Raw genomic sequence first — 22,997 nt, 5'->3', positions numbered from 1 at the left:
TTTGGCGTCGTAAACCGACTTCAGTGGGGAAATGCTCACCTTCAATGGCCACTGGCACGCTGGAGAATTGTGCTCTTCACGGATGAATCCCGGTTTCAACTGTACCGGACAGATGGCAGACAGCATGTATGGCGTTGTGTGGGTGAGTGGTTTGCTGATGTCAACATTGTGAACAGAGTTCCCTATGGTGGCGGTGGGGTTATGGTATGGGCAGGCATAATCTATGGACAATGAGCACAATTTAATTTGATCAATGGCAATTTGAATGCACAGAGATATCTTGACGAGATCCTGAGGCCCATTGTTGTGACATTCATCCATCAGCTTATGTTTCAGCATGATAATGCACGGCCACATGTTGCAAGGATCTGTATGTACACAATTCCTGGAAGCTGAAAATGCCCCAGTTCTTACTTGGCCTGCATACTCACCAGACATGTCACCCATTGAGCATGTTTGGGATGCTCTGGATCAACTTGTACAACAGCGTGTTCCAGTTCCCGCCAAGTGGGACAACATTTCAACGGCCACAATCAACAGCTGGATCAAGATCTATGCGAAGGAGATGCGTGAGGCAAATGGTGGTTCCACCAAATACTGATTGGTTTTCTGATCCACGCCCCTACCTTTTTTTGTAAGGTATCTGTGACCAACAGATGCATATCTGTATTCCCAGTCATGTGAAATCCATAGATTATGGACTAATGAATTGATTTCAATTGACTGATTTCCTTATATGAATTGTAACTTGAAATTGTTGCATGTTGCGTATATTTTTGTTCAGTGTATTTGGCAGATGATCGATCATGACAACATACAATGCAACCTTGAACTAACCTGACAACTCATCAATCTAATCATCATCCTGGCAGAAATAAAAGACAGAGATCATAGACCTCTATAGTGTCAATATTTATATCTAAGGTAGGGACAATCTGCAGGCTTGAGATAAAAGTTTCCCTTAGATGTAGGATCAGATAACCCATTGTATAAATAACCTTAATAACAGATTTAGGATCAAATGAGCATACCTGTAAATAACCTTACTTATTTGATGGGTGTAAAAATATCAATATCAAAAATATCTGACCACTGAATCAGTGGTTAGAAGCAACTTCTACACAACCTGTGTGTTCTATCCTTCTATCCTGGGTCCCAGAGCCCCAGATGACCCAGATGGTCAGATGGCATTGGCTAAATAAAGGAGTCATAATAAATATGTTTGGGAAGGCAGACCAACCATCTCTGCTAAAGCTCAGTGATGCAGATAGGGCATTTCACAAATCCACAAGGCAGAATGACAATGTGGAGAGAGAGGGGGGGGGGTATAAGAGAGGAAATGTAGAGTGGAGAGAGAATGAAAGGGACAGACAGGGAGGGAAGTGGGAGAGAGGGAGGGGTGTAAGAGAGAAAATGGAGAGTGGATAGAGAATGAAAGGGACAGACAGGGAGGGAAGTGGGGAGATAGGGAGGGAGAAGTTAGGTTTAGTAGGAATCATGAGAGAATAAGAATGAGAGGGAGAAACAGGTGCCTGTGAGAGGGAGAGACAGGTGTATGTGAGAGGGGGAGACAGGTGTCTGTGAGTGTCTGTGAGAGGGAGAGACAGGTGTATGTGAGAGGGGGAGACAGGTGTCTGAGTGTCTGTGAGAGGGAGAGAGGTGTATGTGAGAGGGAGAGATAAGTGCCTGTGAGAGAGAGACAGGTGCATGTGAGAGGGAGAGATAAGTGCCTGTGAGAGAGAGACAGGTGTATGTGAGAGGGAGAGACAGGTGTCTGTGAGAGAGAGACAGGTGTATGTGAGAGGGAGAGACAGGTGTCTGTGAGAAGGAGAGAGGTGTCTGTGAGAGGGAGAGATAAGTGCCTGTGAGAGAGAGACAGGTGTATGTGAGAGGGAGAGATAAGTGCCTGTGAGAGAGAGAGACATATGCCTGGGACAGGTGTCTGTGAGAGGGAGAGATAGGTGTCTGTGAGAGGGAGGGATAGGTGTCTGTGAGAGGGAGGGATAGGTGTCTGTGAGAGGGAGTGATAGGTGTCTGTGAGAGGGAGGGATAGGTGTCTGTGAGAGGGAGGGATAGGTGTCTGTGAGAGGGAGGGACAGGTGTCTGTGAGCGGGGAAGAGTTGAAGTAAATAAAAGAGACAGAAGAGAGAAAGACAGAGACAGTCAGAGTTGGGGAAAAAAGAGAGCGAGTGAGGTAATTAGGCCAGAGAAAGAGAGTTAGTCAGAATGGTTAGATGGAGACAAATACTGACTGGATCATGGAGGAATCAGAGGGAGAAAGAACAAGATATCTGGATTAAAGGAAAGAGATGGATAGAGAAAGACAATGAAGGAAATAGATCTCAGGACACAGGGAGAGAGAATGAGTCATGGAGAGACAAAAAGAGAGTGACATTATGAACACGATAGAGAGAGATGATTGCGCTCAATCAATACCTCTTCAGTGTGGGTTTCCAGTGGCACGCCTGGAGCTGTGTGTGTGTGTGTGTATTAAGTGGCGACGGGGCCCTCTCAGAGGGCACTGCTATGAGACTCCTTATCAGCTGGTAATGAAGTGACCCTGCTCTCTGAGGAGCACAGATAAAGCCCTAATTGTTTTACTGTTATCTGATGCTGCAGGCAAGGGACCCCGGGACTGCTCTACTGGGAATCATGCTCCTTGAGCATCCCTGGGCAGACAGACAAGCTCCTGGAAGAAGTTGCCCTTTGACACAGATCTGGGATCACCTTACCCCTCATCAAGTGAGGACACATGATATATGTAAATTGACAGTGATGTGAACTGATAACCATGTACAAAGCTGACCTGGGTTCAAATACAATTTCAGGTATTTAAATTACTTTTCAAATCAAATATTATTTTGTCATTTCAAATGCACATGTATTTGAACCCATGTCTGGTACAATGTAGAACAAGACAGGAAAACATGAAGCGTCAAATCAGCGTTGGGTTATAATCTCTTATAAGATATAGCTTGGACACTTCTCCCATCCTGTGAAAACCTGCTGTCTTTTCTATCTAAAGGTGCTTCCCATCCGAAAGAGTTCGGAACAGACCCCTTGACCTTTCCAAAAGGTTGTTACGTTACAGAGTTATTCTAAAATTGATTAAATCGTTTTTTTCCTCTCATCAATCTACACACAATACCCCATGATGACAAAGCAAAAACTGTTTTTTAGACATTTGAGAAAAAATATTAAATATTAAATATCACATTTAAAGTACATAAGTATTCAGACCCTTTACTCAATACTTTGTTGAAGCACCTTTGACAACGATTAAAGCCTCAAGTCTTATGATGCTACAAGCTTGGCACACCTGTATTTGAGGAGTTTCTCCCATTCTTTGCAGATCCTCTCAAGCTCTGTCAGGTTGGATGGGGAGCGTTGCTGCACAGCTATTTTCAGGTCTCTCCAGAGATGTCCGGGTTCAAGTCCAGGCTCTGGCTAGGCCACTCAAGGACATTCAGAGACTTGTCCCGAAGCCACTCCTGCTTTGTCTTGGCTGTGTGCTTAGGGTCATTGTCCTGTTGGAAACCTTTACCCCAGTCTGAGTTCCTGAGCGCTCTGGAGCAGGTTTTCATCAAGGATCTCTCTGTACTTTTCTCCGTTCATCTTTGCCTTGATCCTGACAAGTCACCCAGTCCCTGCCGCTGACAAACACCATGCTTCACCGTAGGGATTGTGCCAAGTTTCTTCCAGATGAGACGCTTGGCATTCAGGCAAAATAGTTAAATCTTGGTTTCATTAGACTAGAGAATCTTGTTTCTCATTGTCTGAGAGTCTTTAGGTGCCTTTTGGCAAACTCCAAGTGGGCTGTCATGTGCCTTTTACTGAGGAGTGGCTTCCGTCTGGCCACTCTACCATAAAGGCCAAATTGGTGGAGTGCTGCAGAGGTGATTGTGCTTCTGGAAGGTTCTCCCATCTCCACAGAAGAACTCCTCCCTGACCAAGGCCCTTCTCCCCCGATTGCTCAGTTTGGCCGGGCGGCCAGCTCTAGGAAGAGTGTTGGTGGTTCCAAACTTCTTCCATTTAAGAATGATGGAGGCCACTGTGTTCTTGGGGGCCTTCAATGCTGCCTAAATGTTTATGTCTACGGACAATTCCTTCGACCTCATGGCTTGGTTTTTACTCTGACATGCACTGTCAACTGTGGGACCTTACATAGACAGCTGTGTGCCTTTCCAAATCATGTCCAATCAATTGAATTTACCACAGGTGGAATCCAATCAAGTTGTAGAAACATCTCAACAATGGTCAATGGAAACAGGATGGACCTGAGCTCAATTTCGAGTTTCATAGCAAAGGGTCTGAATACTTATGTAAATAAGGTATTTCTGTTTTTATTAAATGTGCAAAAATGTTTAAAAAATATTTTCACTTTGTCGTTACTTGGTATTGTGTGTAGATTGCTGAGGAAATAATTTCATTTAATATATTTTAGAATAAGGCTGTGACGTAACAAAATGTGGAAAAAGTCAAGGAGTCTGAATATTTTCCGAAGGCACTGTATATTACTACGACATTTTGTGCTGATTTTGTTCGTTTTGGTCTTCGGCAAGGGTTATTTAGGCTGTTCATACGCATTACATTTTTTCTCGAGGAAAGCCAAAGTTCGGTAGCCGAAGTCTACGCACCTTCGTCTGTGATTGGACAACAGAAGGGATTCTTCAATAAAGTGTTTGTTGTCATTCAATGAGAGATGACTCGATTTCATGCACATTTTTTCACTTCAGATATATGGCACCAAACATCTTAATTTGTAAAATTTCATGACTTAGATCTCCTCTGCAAAAACTTCAAAATTTAAGATGGATTTCTTGAGCTATCTTAGATTAATTCTGACCATTTCGAGGAAGTACATACTGGTTACGGCATCTCAAGGTGGACAAACTAGTATCGTTTTTTTCGCGTTTTTCAGGCAAAGGTCTTTTAAGTGAGTATGCGAGGCACAGAAGTTCACTTCGTCTAGCAGAGTTCTGCTAGGAGCAAACCCAACGTAGAATACAGATGCCTTTATCTGAAGGATCTCCACATGTATGTCCACAGACTGCAGAACAAAGAGGAGGCTCTGCTGCTCAGGGTCTACTAGTCCATTAGTAATTTAACACTTTCCTATCCAGAACTAGACAGATCACTGCACCTGTACATAGCCCATCTGTAAATAGCCCATCCAACTACCTCATCCCTATACTGTATTTATTTATTTATCTTGCTCCTTTGCACCCCAGTATCTCTACTTGCACACTCATCTTCTGCATATTCTACCATTCCACTGTTTAATTTCTATATTGTAATTACTAAGCCACCATGGCCTATTTATTGCCTTATCTCCCTTATCCTACCTCATTTGCACATGACGTATATATACTTTTTCTACTGTATAATTGATTGTATGTTTGTTTATTCCATGTGTAACTCCGCGTTGTTGTATGTGTCGAACTGCTTTGCTTTATCTTGGCCAGGTTGCAATTGTAAATGAGAACTTGTTCTCAACTAGCCTACCTGGTTAAATAAAGGTGAAATACATTTTTTTTTTAATCCCTGGGGTGGGACTGGAACAGATGTCCCACTGGTCCCACTCGAGTCCAGGTCACAACCTCTATGTATGGCCCAAGGTACAGTAGCAGTCCTTTAGAGTCCTGAGCTCACTGCCTAATCAGAGCTGTCGGGGTTTGATGTTGTCTTTGATCTGTCACGTTCTGACCTTAGTTCTTTTGTTATGTCTTTGTTTTAGTATGGTCAGGGCGTAAGTTGGGTGGGTTGTCTATGTTCGTTTTTCTATGATTTGCTATTTCTGTGTTTGGCCTGGTATGGTTCTCAATCAGAGGCAGCTGTCAATCGTTGTCCCTGATTGAGAACCATATTTAGGGAGCCTGTTTTCTATTGTGTTTCGTGGGTGATTATTTACTGTTCTGTGTTTTATTTCACTGTTCAGGACTGTTCGTTTGTTGTTTTATTGTTTTTTGTTTCAGTGTTCACTATTCGTATTAAAAATCAGGATGAACACTTACCACTCTGCGCTTTGGTCCTCTCCTTCATACGACGACCGTTACATGATCAGTCCTTTGATCTGACGGGCTGTATCTGCCTTTTTTTAGTACTGTTGCTGACATGCTAATCGGCAGTGATGGAGCTGATAGTAGCTTAGAGTGCTAGCTAGCCTTCATTTGTTACTGAATCTTGAGATAGACGGGGGTAAGATTGGTCACCTATTGTTTGGAGGTTGGCTCATAGGGGGAGATAGTCCTCAAGGCTAGTACTACTAAGGCTATAGCTTTTAGTCCCTTGGGGAGACAAACCAGAATTAATCAAAAGGAACACCATTATGATTTTTTATTTTTATTATCCTATATTCCAAATGCATTCTGGAATTGAAGTTTCAGTTGTTCTGGGTTATATCATTATTTTTAGTAACAAATTATGAAATATCTATGAATCAGCATGTATAGAAACCCAAAATATACTTATGTATACAACACTGTAAATTAATAGCTATTTCTGTAAGTGAAGGGATGAATTGTAAATGTATTCTGTAAAGCTTGTAGGGTTACCTCAGGTCAAAACAGGATTAAACTAGGATTTACTCAACTGGGAGAGCTTTGGACATCAAACAGAATTAAAATGGAAGTGGTGTTAAGTATATCCTTATCAGAGCTGCAAACTGGCCTCTGCTCTGGCAGGCACAGTGCCCATTCTAACACTGATGGACATTAGGATAGAGAGGGAGAGAGGAGGAGAACAGAAGAGAGTAGGTTTGTGAGAAGGATATGGTCCAGACTCACCGTGGAGCAGCACATGAAGACTATGATGAAGGAGCCAAAGACCCCTCCGATGCCCACCATCCAGGTCATCCGCAGGAACAGGATCACACCAAAGATATTCTGGATGCAGGGTAGGTACACCCCCATCAGAGTGCCCAGTGATGGTGCCTGGAGAACAAACACAGCGCAAAACGGATTAAAACTGTGTGTGTGTGTGTACGTGATATGAACATTTAACAGTGGCACGGCAGTACAACCATTAATATACAAGTGGAACAAAACAAATTCCTCCAGTGACCAAATCTTGCATCTGAGTTTGGTGGATACAGTACAGACTCATTCTGCACTCATCATACTGAAATACAGTACAGACTCATTCTGCACTCATCATACTGAAATACAGTACAGACTCATCAGAAGCTCACAGGCCCCCCTCTATCCCATCACAAAGAGACAGTAATCAAATGAAGAGGGAATGACAAGCTCTTTATTCAGTCATAACGGAGACATCTCCTCCCCATTAACCTATTTGAATGGCAGCAGGAAGATAAGGCTTTTCCTTTTCTTCATTATTTTGGAGAGCGATTCTGCCGTCCATGACTGAAAGCTTTTCTTCTGAGGCAATTAAGCTGAAATTCAGGCAGCAGAGATTCCTCTGTGTCTCACTACACAGAGAGAAAATAATCCATATATGTGATATCATAGTTAAGTAGTAGAAACTTACTTTCACTCTTCTATTCATGCAGGTGGAAGTGGCTCTAGATACTAGCTCTGGCTGCCCAAACCCAATGTCCTCTATCGCTCTGCCAGCCCATTTAGCTAATGGCTAGCACAGTTGTCCTGTTGCCAGGGAGAAGGACCCTCATTAATTTCTTCACATGGGCCTATCTGTTTAGCTATGTATGTGGGAGAAAATGTAATTATCCCAACAATGTCATCCCACAGTGTCGTTCTCAAACGCTACCCTTGATTAGACATAGCTTTCAGCTATTGAGTTCAATGGGATTGGATCTGCCATAGGACTCCACTTGTGACCAGACCTCCAGTAGCTAATACCCGTACGGGACATTACTAACACATTATGGTAGTGCAGGATTCACACTTTTTTATTACTTTTAAATGCAATTTATTCTAGGATAAGATTGGAAAGTCAGTTTAAATTCCAATCGCCTATGAAACAGGGTTTTGGTCATATCCAATAGTGACAACAATGACAACAATGACAGCGTCTTATAAGACAGTACAAGTAGAGGTACAAGCAATTATTTGTCCTCTTAGTCCTTGCTTGTCTTCCTTACACCAAATAAGTGTCTGAAGCTCCTCATTTAAATTCTGTGGAGTCCAGGGAGGAGACGAGACATGGGAAGGAAATTGTAATCTGTATATAGAGAGAGATGTCTTAGCCCCAAGGGTTCTGCAGAGCCACAGGGGAGAGCCAGTGAGAGGTAGCCTACTGCAGGGCCACTCTGACAGACTGTCTACCTCAGGTTTTGCCCTTGGACCTCAGATCCTCCAGGTGACTCATCACAATAGGAGCCTCGCCACACCATATATGGAATTACTTAGCATTCAGTGACAGGCTCCACGGCAGCCTGTCTCTTTCACTGTAGAGCAGTGTTTCTCAATCCTGGTCCTGGGGACCTAAAGGGGTACACATTTTTATTTTTGCCCATGCACAAACAAAGCTTATTCAAATAATTAATTATGAACAAGCTGAAGCTGGTCATTTGAAAGGTGTGTTAGTGCAAGGGCAAAAAAAAAAAAAAAATCCCCTTTAGGTCCCCAGGACGAGGGTTGAGAACCACTGCTGTAGAGAACACTACTGAAGTCCACAGCACACAAAACTCTACCCTAAAACAACACAAACCACCTCTAAAATAACCTGTCAGACCAATTACCATGCCATGTGATCATGTGCCCCAATTTCACAGCATGAGATGAATTGTAGTCAGGTGATTGAGTAAGGCTGGTATGATGCTACTCCTCATCTTGTCTAAGATAAAAAATAAAATAAAAACATCATCCCATCCTCTCAGGTTAATATCTACTACCCGTTTAGAATTCTCTTATATCAGCCTCTTTTGGACCCTTGGCTGAAAGAAGCTGTCAAATGAAGATGCAGATAACAAGAAAATGAGTGGAGGGGAATGATGCAGTAACCTGCCTCAGACCAGGGTAACAAGACAGGGCCAAAGAGCAGCTTGTTGTATCAGGGTAACGACAGGACGAGAGAGCAGCTTGTTGTATCAGGGTAACAAGACAGGCCAAGAGAGCAGCTTGTTTTCTCAGGGCAACGACAGGATGAGAGAGCAGCTTGTTGTATCAGGGTAACAAGACAGGCCAAGAGAGCATCTTGTTGTATCAGGGTAACAAGACAGGCCAAGAGAGCATCTTGTTGTATCAGGGTAACGACAGGCCAAGAGAGTAGCTTGTTGTATCAGGGTAACGACAGGATGAGAGAGCAGCTTGTTGTATCAGGGTAACAAGACAGGCCAAGAGAGCATCTTGTTGTATCAGGGTAACGACAGGACGAGAGAGCAGCTTGTTGTAACAGGGTAACGACAGGACGAGAGAGTAGCTTGTTGTATCAGGGTAACAAGACAGGCCAAGAGAGTAGCTTGTTGTATCAGGGTAACGACAGGACGAGAGAGCAGCTTGTTGTATCAGGGTAACGACAGGACGAGAGAGCAGCTTGTTGTATCAGGGTAACGACAGCACGAGAGAGCAGCTTGTTGTATCAGGGTAACGACAGGACGAGAGAGCAGCTTGTTGTATCAGGGTAACGACAGGACAAGAGAGCAGCTTGTTGTATATGGCAACTGCTTGGCATCCGACTGCAAGACGCTACAGAGCGTAGTGCATATGGCCCAGTACATCACTGTGGCAGAGCTCCCTGTCATCCAGGATCTCTTTCCACAGCCTGCTCTCATAGACTAGACTTAACATAGTAAACGTAAATCTGAGACACTGAAATTAGTATGATAAGTTATGTTTGGTATGGTTACATAACACAGATGGTTACATAAGGAAAATACAAAAGTAGGGTGGTTGGTCAGGGTGGATAGGTTTGCATATAATGCAAACGTCTAGCAACTTGAAGGTTGCGATTTCGAATCTCATCACGGACAACTTGAGCATTTTAGCTAATTAGCAACTTTTCAACTACTTACTTTTGAGCTACTTTGCAATTACTTAGCATGTTAGCTAACTCTTCCCTTAACCCTAACCCTAATCTTAACCCGTTTTAGCTAACTTTTCCCCTTACCCTAACCCTAACCTTAACCCTTTAACCTAACTCCTAAATTTAACCTTAACCCTAACCCCTAGCCTAGCTAACATTAGCCACCTAGCTAGAATTAGTAAGATTTCATACATTTTGCAAATTCGTAACATATAATATGAATTGTAATTTGTAACATATTGTACAAAATCGATGATGGACATCCACAAATTAATATATACCATACGAAACGTAACATATAATACTAAATGGAGTAGTTACGTACAGAATAATACGAAGTGCTCTGAGACCACGTTGCTATATCAGGCGATGTCAGAGGAAGGCCCTAAAAATTGTCAAAACTCCAGCCACCCAAGTCATAGACTGTTCTCTCTGCTACCACATGGCAAGCGATACGGATGCACCAAGTCTGGAACCAACAGGACCCTGAACAGCTTCTACACTCAAGCCATAAGACTCCTGAGGTTAAATAGTTAACCAATAGCTACCCAGACTATCTACATTGACCCTTCTTGCATTAACTCTTTCGACTTATCACATACGCTGCTGCTTCTGTTTATTGTGTATCCTGTTGCCTAGTCACTTTATCCCTACCTGTATGTACATATCTACCTCAATTACCTTGTACCGCTGCACATCCACTCGGTACTGGTACACTGTGTATGTAGTCAAGTTATCATGACTCATTGTTTATTTATTCCTGATGTTATTATTATTTTATTTTTCTATTACTTCTATTTTTTTCTCGCTGCATTGTTGGGAAGGGTCCGTAAGTAAGCAAGTCACTGTTAGTCTACACCTCTTGTCTATGAAGAATGTGGCAAATACAATTTGATTTAATTTGTGTCAGGGTAACAAGACAGGCTGACAGAGCAGCTTGTTGTATCAGGGTAACAAGACAGGCTGAGAGAGCAGCTTGTTGTGTCAGGGTAACAAGACAGGCTGAGAGAGCAGCTTGTTGTGTCAGGGTAACAAGACAGGCTGAGAGAGCAGCTTGTTGAGTCAGGGTAACAAGACAGGCTGAGAGAGCAGCTTGTTGTGTCAGGGTAACAAGACAGGCTGACAGAGCAGCTTGTTGTATCAGGGTAACAAGACAGGCTGAGAGAGCAGCTTGTTGTGTCAGGGTAACAAGACAGGCTGAGAGAGCAGCTTGTTGTGTCAGGGTAACAAGACAGGCTGAGAGAGCAGCTTGTTGTGTCAGGGTAACAAGACAGGCTGAGAGAGCAGCTTGTTGTGTCAGGGTAACAAGACAGGCTGACAGAGCAGCTTGTTGTGTCAGGGTAACAAGACAGGCTGAGAGAGCAGCTTGTTGTGTCAGGGTAACAAGACTGGCTGAGAGAGCAGCTTGTTGTGTCAGGGTAACAAGACAGGCTGAGAGAGCAGCTTGTTGTGTCAGGGTAACAAGACAGGCTGAGAGAGCAGCTTGTTGTGTCAGGGTAACAAGACAGGCTGAGAGAGCAGCTTGTTGTGTCAGGGTAACAAGACAGGCTGAGAGAGCAGCTTGTTGTGTCAGGGTAACAAGACAGGCTGAGAGAGCAGCTTGTTGTATCAGGGTTATGCTCCACTGCACATGTGCTGGATAACAGGCCTAATGTGGCCCTGCTCAGGCAGGTTAGCATTTTTCATCATGAATCTTGTTCTAGATGCAGCTCTGCAGAGAAGTGACTAGTTTGCACAGCCACAAAGTCATAAAATTAGATTTTAAACCTGTAACCTTTATTTAACTATGCAAGTCAGTTAAGAAACAAATTCTTATTTACAATGACGGCCTACCCTGGCCAAACCCTGATGACGCTGGGTCAATTGTGCTCCGCCTTATGGGACACCCAATCACGGCCGGATGTGATGCAACCTAATCTTAACCCTAACCTTAACCACACTGATAACCATAATGCCTAACCATAAACTTTAATTAAGACCAAAGAGCTAATTATGATTTCTTACAATATAGCCAATTTTGAATTTGCAGGCCTTTCTAAGGGGAAATGGCTCAGTTCTGCCTCCAGGACAAGATTCACAGCCCTGCTCAGGCCCGATAAATGACCAAACGGCTGTGAATCGGCGGGGAAGGAAACGGACAGCGTGCACAGCCATCAATAATGTCCTGTCCAGGCCTAAACATGGCCGACAGCGTCATCAATAACGTCCTATCCAGGCCTAAACATGGCCGACAGCATCATCAATAACGTCCTGTCCAGGCCTAAACATGACCAACAGCGTCATCAATAACCTCCTGTCCAGGCCTAAACATGACCAACAGCGTCATCAATAACGTCCTGTCCAGGCCTAAACATGACCAACAGCGTCATTAATAATGTCCTGTCCAGGCCTAAACATGACCAACAGCGTCATTAATAATGTCCTGTCCAGGCCTAAACATGACCAACAGCGTCATTAATAACGTCCTGTCCAGGCCTAAACATGACCAACAGCGTCATTAATAACGTCCTGTCCAGGCCTAAACATGACCAACAGCGTCATTAATAACGTCCTGTCCAGGCCTAAACATGACCAACAGCGTCATTAATAACGTCCTGTCCAGGCCTAAACATGGCAGACAGAGTCATTAATAATGTCCTGTCCAGGCCTAAACATGACCAACAGCGTCATTAATAACGTCCTGTCCAGGCCTAAACATGACCAACAGCGTCATTAATAACGTCCTGACCAGGCCTAAACATGACCAACAGCGTCATTAATAACGTCCTATCCAGGCCTAAACATGACCAACAGCGTCATTAATAACGTCCTGTCCAGGCCTAAACATGACCAACAGCGTCAATAATAACGTCCTATCCAGGCCTAAACATGACCAACAGCGTCATTAATAACGTCCTGTCCAGGCCTAAACATGACCAACAGCGTCATTAATAACGTCCTGACCAGGCCTAAACATGACCAACAGCGTCATTAATAACGTCCTGTCCAGGCCTAAACATGACCAACAGCGTCATTAATAATGTCCTGTCCAGGCCTAAACATGGCCGACAGCGTCATTAATAACGTCCTGTCCAGGCCTAAACATGACCAACAGCGTCATTAATAACGTCCTGTCCAGGCCTAAACATGACCAACAGCGTCATTAATAACGTCCTGTCCAGGCCTAAACATGACCAACAGCGTCATTAATAACGTCCTGTCCAGGCCTAAACATGACCAACAGCGTCATTAATAACGTCCTGTCCAGGCCTAAACATGACCAACAGCGTCATTAATAACGTCCTGTCCAGGCCTAAACATGACCAACAGCGTCATTAATAACGTCCTGTCCAGGCCTAAACATGACCAACAGCGTCATTAATAACGTCCTATCCAGGCCTAAACATGACCAACAGCGTCATTAATAACGTCCTATCCAGGCCTAAACATGACCAACAGCGTCATTAATAACGTCCTGTCCAGGCCTAAACATGACCAACAGCGTCATTAATAACGTCCTATCCAGGCCTAAACATGACCAACAGCGTCATTAATAACGTCCTGTCCAGGCCCTCTTTTCATCCAGGTGGAGGATGGAGACCTGGGAGGGATACACTCTGCCACCTCAGATCAAGTCAAACTTCAGCTAATGTTTATGTTTAGGATAAGACTTTAGTTAGATTAGATGGAGTACCTTGACAGCAGGTTTTTTTTTGGATGGTGCCGCCCCCTCCTCGTTCTCGGCCTCCTCGTGCTCTTTGCTGCCCTGAGGCAGGTTGGAATAGTTGGCCAGACTGCTAAGTATGGACGACACCATAGGACTGTTGTCCATCTCCTCCTGCAGGACAGAAAGAAAGGTGGACAGACACACCATATCACTATACCAATGGACAAAACACAGTAGGAAACATGCAGGTAATATTGAATTTTACAGTCCTCTCAGCTGATATTGACAACTGAGAAACTATATGATTAAGCCAGTTCTTATTTCAAAGAATTCAACCCACCTGCTGTCAGATGGTAAGTAAGTAAGCAAGGCTTCATATATACTGTAGGTGCTTGTTTCATCGAAACCAATGGAACAAAGCAATTTGATAATTACTAGATCATTACTATGTAATTATATGTAAGCAAGTGAAGGAGCCTCATGTTACAGACCTCAAACAGGGCCATGTTCTTGCCATCGTACTGCTGGCTCTTCTCCACGTCGCTGGCACTGCTGCTGTTGATGAAGGGACTGCTCTCCTTGGGGTTCCCATCGCCTGCAACACACAGACAGCACGCTAAGGGTTAACAGAGAAACACACACGCACGCACGCACGCACACACACACACACACACACCACACACCACACACCACACACCACACACACACACAAATAATCCTTAAAAGAGAGATGTTGATTCAAATGGGGATAATATTTAATTAATATGAATGTTTGCAAAACACAGACATTGGCAACACTGAAAGATTACTTTCTCAATATGTAGTTTTAATGACAGACCAAGGTTGTTTTAACAGGAGGAGTGAAATGATTGTTTTTCGATTAATATGAATGTGTTGTTTGTTAATAAATGATGTTAGCTTGGAGAAATGATTCATCGTTCAGGATTGAATTATGTTAAGACACAAGGGGTAGTCGCTAGAGCCAGGAAATTCTCTCTTTAGATGGATCTGTACAGGCTTTGTGTGGGAAGGGTTCATGCTGGGAATGACAAATGGAACCAGAGATTCTAAATTGTGTGTATTCATCATATCACACAGAGAACCATAGAAAGTCAGTTCACACACACATACACACAAGCACAGTCATCCAATCGATACTTTTTGGATTGCCTGCCCTGTTCCCTCTCCAGCCTGGCATGTAGTTCTGATTGTGGCCCCTGTCAGCTGCCTGACAGACTCTGTGCGCAGGGCCTATTAATAGCGTTAAGGGAGGGAGGGAGGGAGGGAGGGATGGAAGGAAGGAAGGAAGGACGGGGGGAGAGAGAGAGAGGGGGGGGGGGGAGAGGGAGAGGGGGGGAGAGGGAGAGAGAGGGAGCGGTGGTAGATATGGGCACTGGCTCCGCTCCAGTCCCAGAGGAGACCCTCAGAAGGCAGGAGAGGAATACTAAAGATCCACTGCAGTGCATCAGCGCCAGGCAGCCAGGCAGCACACAACGATCGACCACACCAGCCATCACTAGAACACACAGCACAGTCAACCTGGCATATCGCTACACACCAAAACTAGCACAGGACATGCAGTGTGTGTGCTGCATTACATTAAAGCCAAACCAACCACATCAGCCAACAGTACAGGGGCTCTGGCTAGAAGTTGCCCTAAGGCACAAATCTAAGATGGGGGGGCTTCATCCTACTCTGAGCACAGGGAGTGCAGTGAATTAGCAGTTTATGGCCTATATAGCTCTGGCTCTTTGGTAACAAGCTGCACTATATATTTTATTCTATGTGCTTTACATGGAGCTTACTGCTGTGTTTTATGTTATGTAACAAAACTGTACATTCAATGATTCAGCATAATGTAGACGTGTTTGTAAGATGGGTGAATAGGTTATGTAAGATCGAAGGTTTGAAATGTTATCTCACAAAGCATGGCATGTCATGGGACTGCCCGTATTGACATATTCGTGTCTAATAAGCATTTACACTATGATCTTGCTAGGTACAGATGTAGGATATTAATTTGATCACCCTGTTGCAGGAGAACATTCCAGAAAAAAAAATGTATAGTGTATTTGAGGTGTAAAAAGGCTTCTGAAATTTGTAATTCCCACTTCGAAATTTCAGACTTGATTTTTCAAAAATGTCCATGAACTATAATCCACATAGTAATTCAAATGTCCTGTTGTTGCAGGATTAGTGTCCTTCTGTATCCTATATTTGTAGAGCCCCCATACTTTATGGATCTGGATAGCACCATGTAAGCTAGATAACATTTTCAGTTTATTATGCAGTATGTACACCTGACCGTCGTTCTGATCACATTCATGGCAGGCATGCATACTGTACTGTAGTCCTGTATGTAAAAACCCATTGGCCATGAAGGTTTCTTAATTTACCTTTGGTGGGATGACCCAGTATGAGAGATGCCCATTGGAGAGCAGATAGAGCGGCTCATATCATTAACCACAGCCCGGATCATTTAATCAGCAGGCATAGCCTCGGAACGCGCACAGCAGTTGATTCTGCTTTATGAGTTTATATTGACCTATCCAAGTGCATGTAATGAATTAGTCCCTGTCTTGGTGCTTTATAGAAATGGGCCATGAATTGCATTTACACTATGTAGCTAGTGCTTCTCATAAGATCTCAAAGCTTTTTAAAGATGGATTTTTATTTATGTGCATGCTCTGTTTGGCATTCAAATGGCTCTCTAAAAATATTGTTGCTGTAGTTATTAATCATACAATTATTGTAAACGACATAGATTTACATAGAAAGAGAGAACGTGTTGTTAGAAAGAGTCTCCCTTCCTGCTCCATCTCTCTGTGTGTGTTTGGGTGCGTGTGTGTGTATGGTGTGTGTGTGTGTGTGTGTGTGTGTGTGTGTGTGTGTGTGTGTGTGTGTGTATGTATATATGTTGTGCGCGCGCGTGTGTGTGTTTGGGTGCGTGTGTGTGTATGGTGTGCGTGTGTGTGTGTGCGTGCTTGTAGAAGGTAGATCAATTTGACCTCTGTCAGATTTACATACAGTCTCCCTGTTCATCCTTTACCTACAATATTGATCTTGCCAGGGAAGGACATCCACACTCTTTAGTTGTGAAATGATTCTCCCACTCAGCTCTGCTGCACTGCATAACAGGGTGGCAGGTAGTCTAGTGATTACGAGCATTGGGCCAGTAACACAAAGGTTGCTGGTTTGAATCCCCGAGCCGACTAGGTTAAAAATATTGTAATGTGACCTTGCGCAAGGCAATTAACCCTAATTGGTCCTGAAAGTTGCTCAAAGATCACTCTCTAACCTCCACAGTAGAACATGGAGAGAGGGAGAAAATACTAGAGAAGGAGGCTGTTTAGTGAGAGGTGTGTGTGACTATACATTCTATTTAATTAAGACTACAGTGTGTGAGCTCATGATAAAGGTCCCCTCATACAACGTGTCCTCTGAGTCCTTGGTGACGCAGCACATGTTGATTAATGCTCCCATTAAGGATGAGGCTTCATAGTCTTGAGACCACTCTCCCTTCCTTTGCCTCTAAAGGTCCCTGCAGTGTGGTTGTGGGTCCTCAGCTAGCTCGCTGACACTATCCAGTCCTATCTCCCAATGACGTTTAAAGCATTAACTATTCACAAACTGACTGAAATAACAAAACAGCAAATCCAATACTTTCACCGTCAGCTAACATGAATATAATCAAAAACATCAATGCCCAGATCAAATAAAAAATCAAATAAAATCTAAATGTATTTGTCACATGCTAAATATAACATGTTCATAAGTATTCATAAGTATTCACACCCCTGAGTCAGTACTTTGTAGAAGCGCCTTTGGCATTGATTACAGCTGTGAGTCTGTAAGAGCTTTCCACACCTGGATTGTGCAACACTTGTCCATTATTCTTTTCATAATTCTTCAAGTTCTTTCAAATTGGTTGTTGATCATTGCTAGACAACCATTTTCAATAGCAGATTTCAGTCAAAACTTTAACCCTGCCACGCAGGAACATTCAGTGTCTTCTTGGTAAGCAACTCCAGTGTAGATTTGGCCTTGTGTTTTAGGTTAATTTCCTGCTGAAAGGGGAATTCATGTCCCAGTGTCTGGTAGAAAGCAGACTGAACCAGATTTACCTTTAGTAATTTGCCTGTGCTTAGCTCCATTGTTAGCTCTTTGTTTATTTTTTATCCTTAAAAACTCCCTAGTCCTTAATGATTACAAGCATACACATAACATGATGCAGCCACCACTATGTTTGAAAATATGGATATATATGTATATATATGTGTGTTGTATTGGATTTGCCACAAACATAACACTTTGTATTCAGGACAAAAAGTTAATTGCTTTGCCACATATTTTACAGTATTACTTTAGAGCCTTGTTGCAAACAGGATGCATTGTCTGTACATTATACCTTGATGCTATTTTATCGCCCCCAGAAACCTCCTTTTACTCTATGTTCCAGACGTTCTAGACGACCAATTCTCATAGCTTTTAGCCGTACCCTTATTCTACTCCTCCTATGTTCCTCTGGCGATGTAGAGGTGAATCCAGGCCCTGCAGTGCCTAGCTCCACTCCTATTCCCCAGGCGCTCTCTTTTGACGACTTCTGTAACCGTAATAGCCTTGGTTTCATGCATGTTAACATTAGAAGCCTCCTCCCTAAGTTTGTTCTATTCACTGCTTTAGCACACTCTGCCAACCCGGATGTTCTAGCTGTGTCTGAATCCTGGCTTAGGAAGACCACCAAAAATTCTGAAGTTTTAATTCCAAACTACAACATTTTCAGACAAGATAGAACTGCCAAAGGGGGCGGTGTTGCAATCTACTGCAAAGATAGCCTGCAGAGTTCTGTCCTACTATCCAGGTCTGTACCCAAACAATTTGAACTTCTACTTTTAAAAATCCACCTCTCTAAAAACAAGTCTCTCACCGTTGCCGCCTGCTATAGACCACCCTCTGCCCCCAGCTGTGCTCTGGACACCATATGTGAACTGATTGCCCCCCATCTATCTTCAGAGTTCGTGCTGCTAGGCGACCTAAACTGGAACATGCTTAACACCCCAGCCATCCTACAATCTAAACTTGATGCCCTCAATCTCACACAAATAATCAATGAACCTACCAGGTACCTCCCCAAAACCTTAAACACGGGCACCCTCATAGATATCATCCTAACCAACTTCCCCTCTAAATACACCTCTGCTGTCTTCAACCAAGATCTCAGCGATCACTGCCTCATTGCCTGCATCCGTAATGGGTCAGCGGTCAAACGACCTCCACTCATCACTGTAAAACGCTCCCTGAAACACTTCTGCGAGCAGGCCTTTCTAATCGACCTGGCCGGGGTATCCTGGAAGGATATTGATCTCATCCCGTCAGTAGAGGATGCCTGGATATATATATATATTTTTTTTTTTTTTTGCCTTCCTAACCATCTTAAATAAACATGCCCCATTCAAGAAATTTAGAACCAGGAACAGATATAGCCCTTGGTTCTCCCCAGACCTGACTGCCCTTAACCAACACAAAAACATCCTATGGCGTTCTGCATTAGCATCGAACAGCCCCCGTGATATGCAGCTGTTCAGGGAAGCTAGAAATCATTATACACAGGCAGTTAGAAAAGCCAAGGCTAGCTTTTTCAAGCAGAAATTTGCTTCCTGCAACACTAACTCAAAAAAGTTCTGGGACACTGTAAAGTCCATGGAGAATAAGAACACCTCCTCCCAGCTGCCCACTGCACTGAAGATAGGAAACACTGTCACCACTGATAAATCCACCATAATTGAGAATTTCAATAAGCATTTTTCTACGGCTGGCCATGCTTTCCACCTGGCTACTCCTACCCCGGACAACAGCACTGCACCCCCAACAGCAACTCGCCCAAGCCTTCCCCATTTCTCCTTCTCCCAAATCCATTCAGCTGATGTTCTGAAAGAGCTGCAAAATCTGGACCCCTACAAATCACCCGGGCTAGACAATCTGGACCCTTTCTTTCTAAAATTATCTGCTGAAATTGTTGCCACCCCTATTACTAGCCTGTTCAACCTCTCTTTCGTGTCGTCTGAGATTCCCAAAGATTGGAAAGCAGCTGCGGTCATCCCCCTCTTCAAAGGGGGGGACACTCTTGACCCAAACTGCTACAGACCTATATCTATCCTACCGTGCCTTTCTAAGGTCTTCGAAAGCCAAGTCAACAAACAGATTACCGACCATTTCGAATCTCACCATACCTTCTCTGCTATGCAATCTGGTTTCAGAGCTGGTCATGGGTGCACCTCAGCCACGCTCAAGGTCCTAAACGATATCTTAACCGCCATCGATAAGAAACATTACTGTGCAGCCGTATTCATTGATCTGGCCAAGGCTTTCGACTCTGTCAATCACCATATCCTCATCGGCAGACTCGACAGCCTTGGTTTCTCAAATGATTGCCTCGCCTGGTTCACCAACTACTTCTCTGATAGAGTTCAGTGTGTCAAGTCGGAGGGTCTGCTGTCCGGACCTCTGGCAGTCTCTATGGGGGTGCCACAGGGTTCAATTCTTGGACCGACTCTCTTCTCTGTATACATCAATGAGGTCGCTCTTGCTGCTGGTGAGTCCCTGATCCACCTCTACGCAGACGACACCATTCTGTATACTTCCGGTCCTTCTTTGGACACTGTGTTAACAACCCTCCAGGCAAGCTTCAATGCCATACAACTCTCCTTCCGTGGCCTCCAATTGCTCTTAAATACAAGTAAAACTAAATGCATGCTCTTCAACCGATCGCTACCTGCACCTACCCGCCTGTCCAACATCACTACTCTGGACGGCTCTGACTTAGAATACGTGGACAACTACAAATACTTAGGTGTCTGGTTAGACTGTAAACTCTCCTTCCAGACCCATATCAAACATCTCCAATCCAAAGTTAAATCTAGAATTGGCTTCCTATTTCGCAACAAAGCATCCTTCACTCATGCTGCCAAACATACCCTTGTAAAACTGACCATCCTACCAATCCTCGACTTTGGCGATGTCATTTACAAAATAGCCTCCAATACCCTACTCAACAAATTGGATGCAGTCTATCACAGTGCAATCCGTTTTATCACCAAAGCCCCATATACTACCCACCATTGCGACCTGTACGCTCTCGTTGGCTGGCCCTCGCTTCATACTCGTCGCCAAACCCACTGGCTCCATGTCATCTACAAGACCCTGCTAGGTAAAGTCCCCCCTTATCTCAGCTCGCTGGTCACCATAGCATCTCCCACCTGTAGCACACGCTCCAGCAGGTATATCTCTCTAGTCACCCCCAAGACCAATTCTTTCTTTGGCCGCCTCTCCTTCCAGTTCTCTGCTGCCAATGACTGGAACGAACTACAAAAATCTCTGAAACTGGAAACACTTATCTCCCTCACTAGCTTTAAGCACCAACTGTCAGAGCAGCTCACAGATTACTGCACCTGTACATAGCCCACCTAAAATTTAGCCCAAACAACTACCTCTTTCCCAACTGTATTTAATTTTTATTTATTTATTTATTTTGCTCCTTTGCACCCCATTATTTTTTTATTTCTACTTTGCACATTCTTCCATTGCAAAACTACCATTCCAGTATTTTACTTGCTATATTGTATTTACTTTGCCATCATGGCCTTTTTTTGCCTTTACCTCCCTTCTCACCTCATTTGCTCACATTGTATATAGACTTGTTTATACTGCATTATTGACTGTATGTTTGTTTTTACTCCATGTGTAACTCTGTGTCGTTTTATCTGTCGAACTGCTTTGCTTTATCTTGGCCAGGTCGCAATTGTAAATGAGAACTTGTTCTCAACTTGCCTACCTGGTTAAATAAAGGTAAAATAAAAATAAATAAATAAATAAATTCATAATTTTATTCTGTACAGGCTTCCTTCTTTTCACTCTGTCAATTAGGTTAGTATTTTCGTATAACTACAATGTTGTTGATCAATCCTTAGTTTTTCCCATCACATTTTTACCCATCTACCAATAGGTGCCCTTCTTTGCGAGGCATTGAAAACCTCCCAGGTCTTTGTGTTTGAAATTCACTGATTGACTGAGTGACCTAACAGATAATTGTATGTGTGGGGTACAGACAGGAGCTGGTCATAATAAAATCATGTTAAACACTTTTATTGCACACAGAGTGAGTCCATGCAACTTACGTGATTTGTTAAGCAAATTCATACTCCTGAACATATTTAGGCTTGCCATAATAAAGGGTTTGAATACTGTAGAACATTTCGAAAAATATAATTTCACTTTGACATTATGGGATATAGTGTATAGGCCAGAGACACAAAATCTGAATTTAAACCATTTTAAATTCAGGCTACAAGACAACAAAATGTTGAAAAAGTCAAGGGGTGTGAATACTTTCTGAATGAACTGTATAGGTAGGGGTAAAGTGATTAGGCAACCAGATAAATAAGTAAAAGTAGCAGCAGCGTATGTGATGAGTCAAAAGAGTTAGTGCAAAGAGGGTCAATGCAGATAGCCCAGGTAGCTACTTGGTTAACTATTTAACTAACTACTATATATACAGTAGCTATCTTATGGCTTGGGAGTAGAAGCTCTTCAGGGTCCTGTCGGTTCCAGGTATGGCTGATCGGTACCGCTTGCCTTGCAGTAGCAAAGAGAACAGTCTGTGACTTGGGTGGCTGGAGTCTTTGACAGTTTTTAGGACCTTCCTCTTGACCCCGCCTGGTATAGAGGTCCTGGATGGCATGGATCTTGGCTCCAGCTGCGTAATGGGCCTTATGCACTACCCTCTGTAGCGCCTTGCGGTCGGATGCCAAGCAGTTGCCATACCAAGCAGTTGCCATACCAAGCAGTGATGCAGCCAGTCAAGATGCTCTTAATAGTGCAGCTATATAACTTTTTGAGGATCTGAAGGCCCATATCAAATCTTTTCAGCCTCCTAAGGGGGAAGAGGCATTGTCATCATCACAATTGTGTTGGTGTGTGTGGACCATGCTAATTCCTTAGTGATGTGGATACCAAGGAACTTAAAGCTCTTGACCCACTCCACTACAGTCCCGTTGATGTGGATGGGGGCGTGCTTGGCCCTCTGTTTCTTGTAGTCCACTATCAGCTCCTTTGTCTGGGATAATGGTGTTGATATGAGCCTTGACCAGCCTTTGAAAGCATTTCATGGCTACAGATGTGAGTGCTACGGGGCGATAGTCATTTAGAAAGGTTACCTTGGTGTTCTTGGGCACAGGGACTATGGTGGTCTGCTTGAAACATGTAGGTATTACAGACTGGTTCAGGGAGAGGTAGAAAATGCTTACGAATGTGACACCGCGTCACAGCATTGTCCATTTGTTGTAATCTGTGTAATTTATCCGGTGTAGATAATCACATCAGTATAGAGACAAGCAGAAAACCACACAAA

General features: G+C 43.5%; 1 protein-coding gene across 3 annotated transcripts in view; it reads right to left on the bottom strand.

Moving 5' to 3' along the window:
- The window catches only part of LOC109869521 (solute carrier family 12 member 5), a 115,629-nt gene that overhangs the window by 41,572 nt on the left and 51,060 nt on the right, over positions 1–22,997 (bottom strand). For all 3 annotated transcript variants that reach the window (XM_020459714.2, XM_020459715.2, XM_031803432.1), the window contains exons 2-4: positions 14,083–14,186; positions 13,619–13,762; positions 6,786–6,932 (exon numbers count right to left, since the gene is read on the bottom strand). In XM_020459714.2, the coding sequence (XP_020315303.1) occupies positions 6,786–6,932; positions 13,619–13,762; positions 14,083–14,186 (395 nt within the window). The remainder of the gene's footprint in view (positions 1–6,785; positions 6,933–13,618; positions 13,763–14,082; positions 14,187–22,997) is intronic.

The sequence above is a fragment of the Oncorhynchus kisutch genome, linkage group LG24 (genome assembly GCF_002021735.2).
Source record: "Oncorhynchus kisutch isolate 150728-3 linkage group LG24, Okis_V2, whole genome shotgun sequence".
Taxonomy (NCBI): domain Eukaryota; kingdom Metazoa; phylum Chordata; class Actinopteri; order Salmoniformes; family Salmonidae; genus Oncorhynchus; species Oncorhynchus kisutch.
Note: the sequence above shows the minus strand (reverse complement) of the source record. Positions and strands in the feature narration are given on the sequence as shown.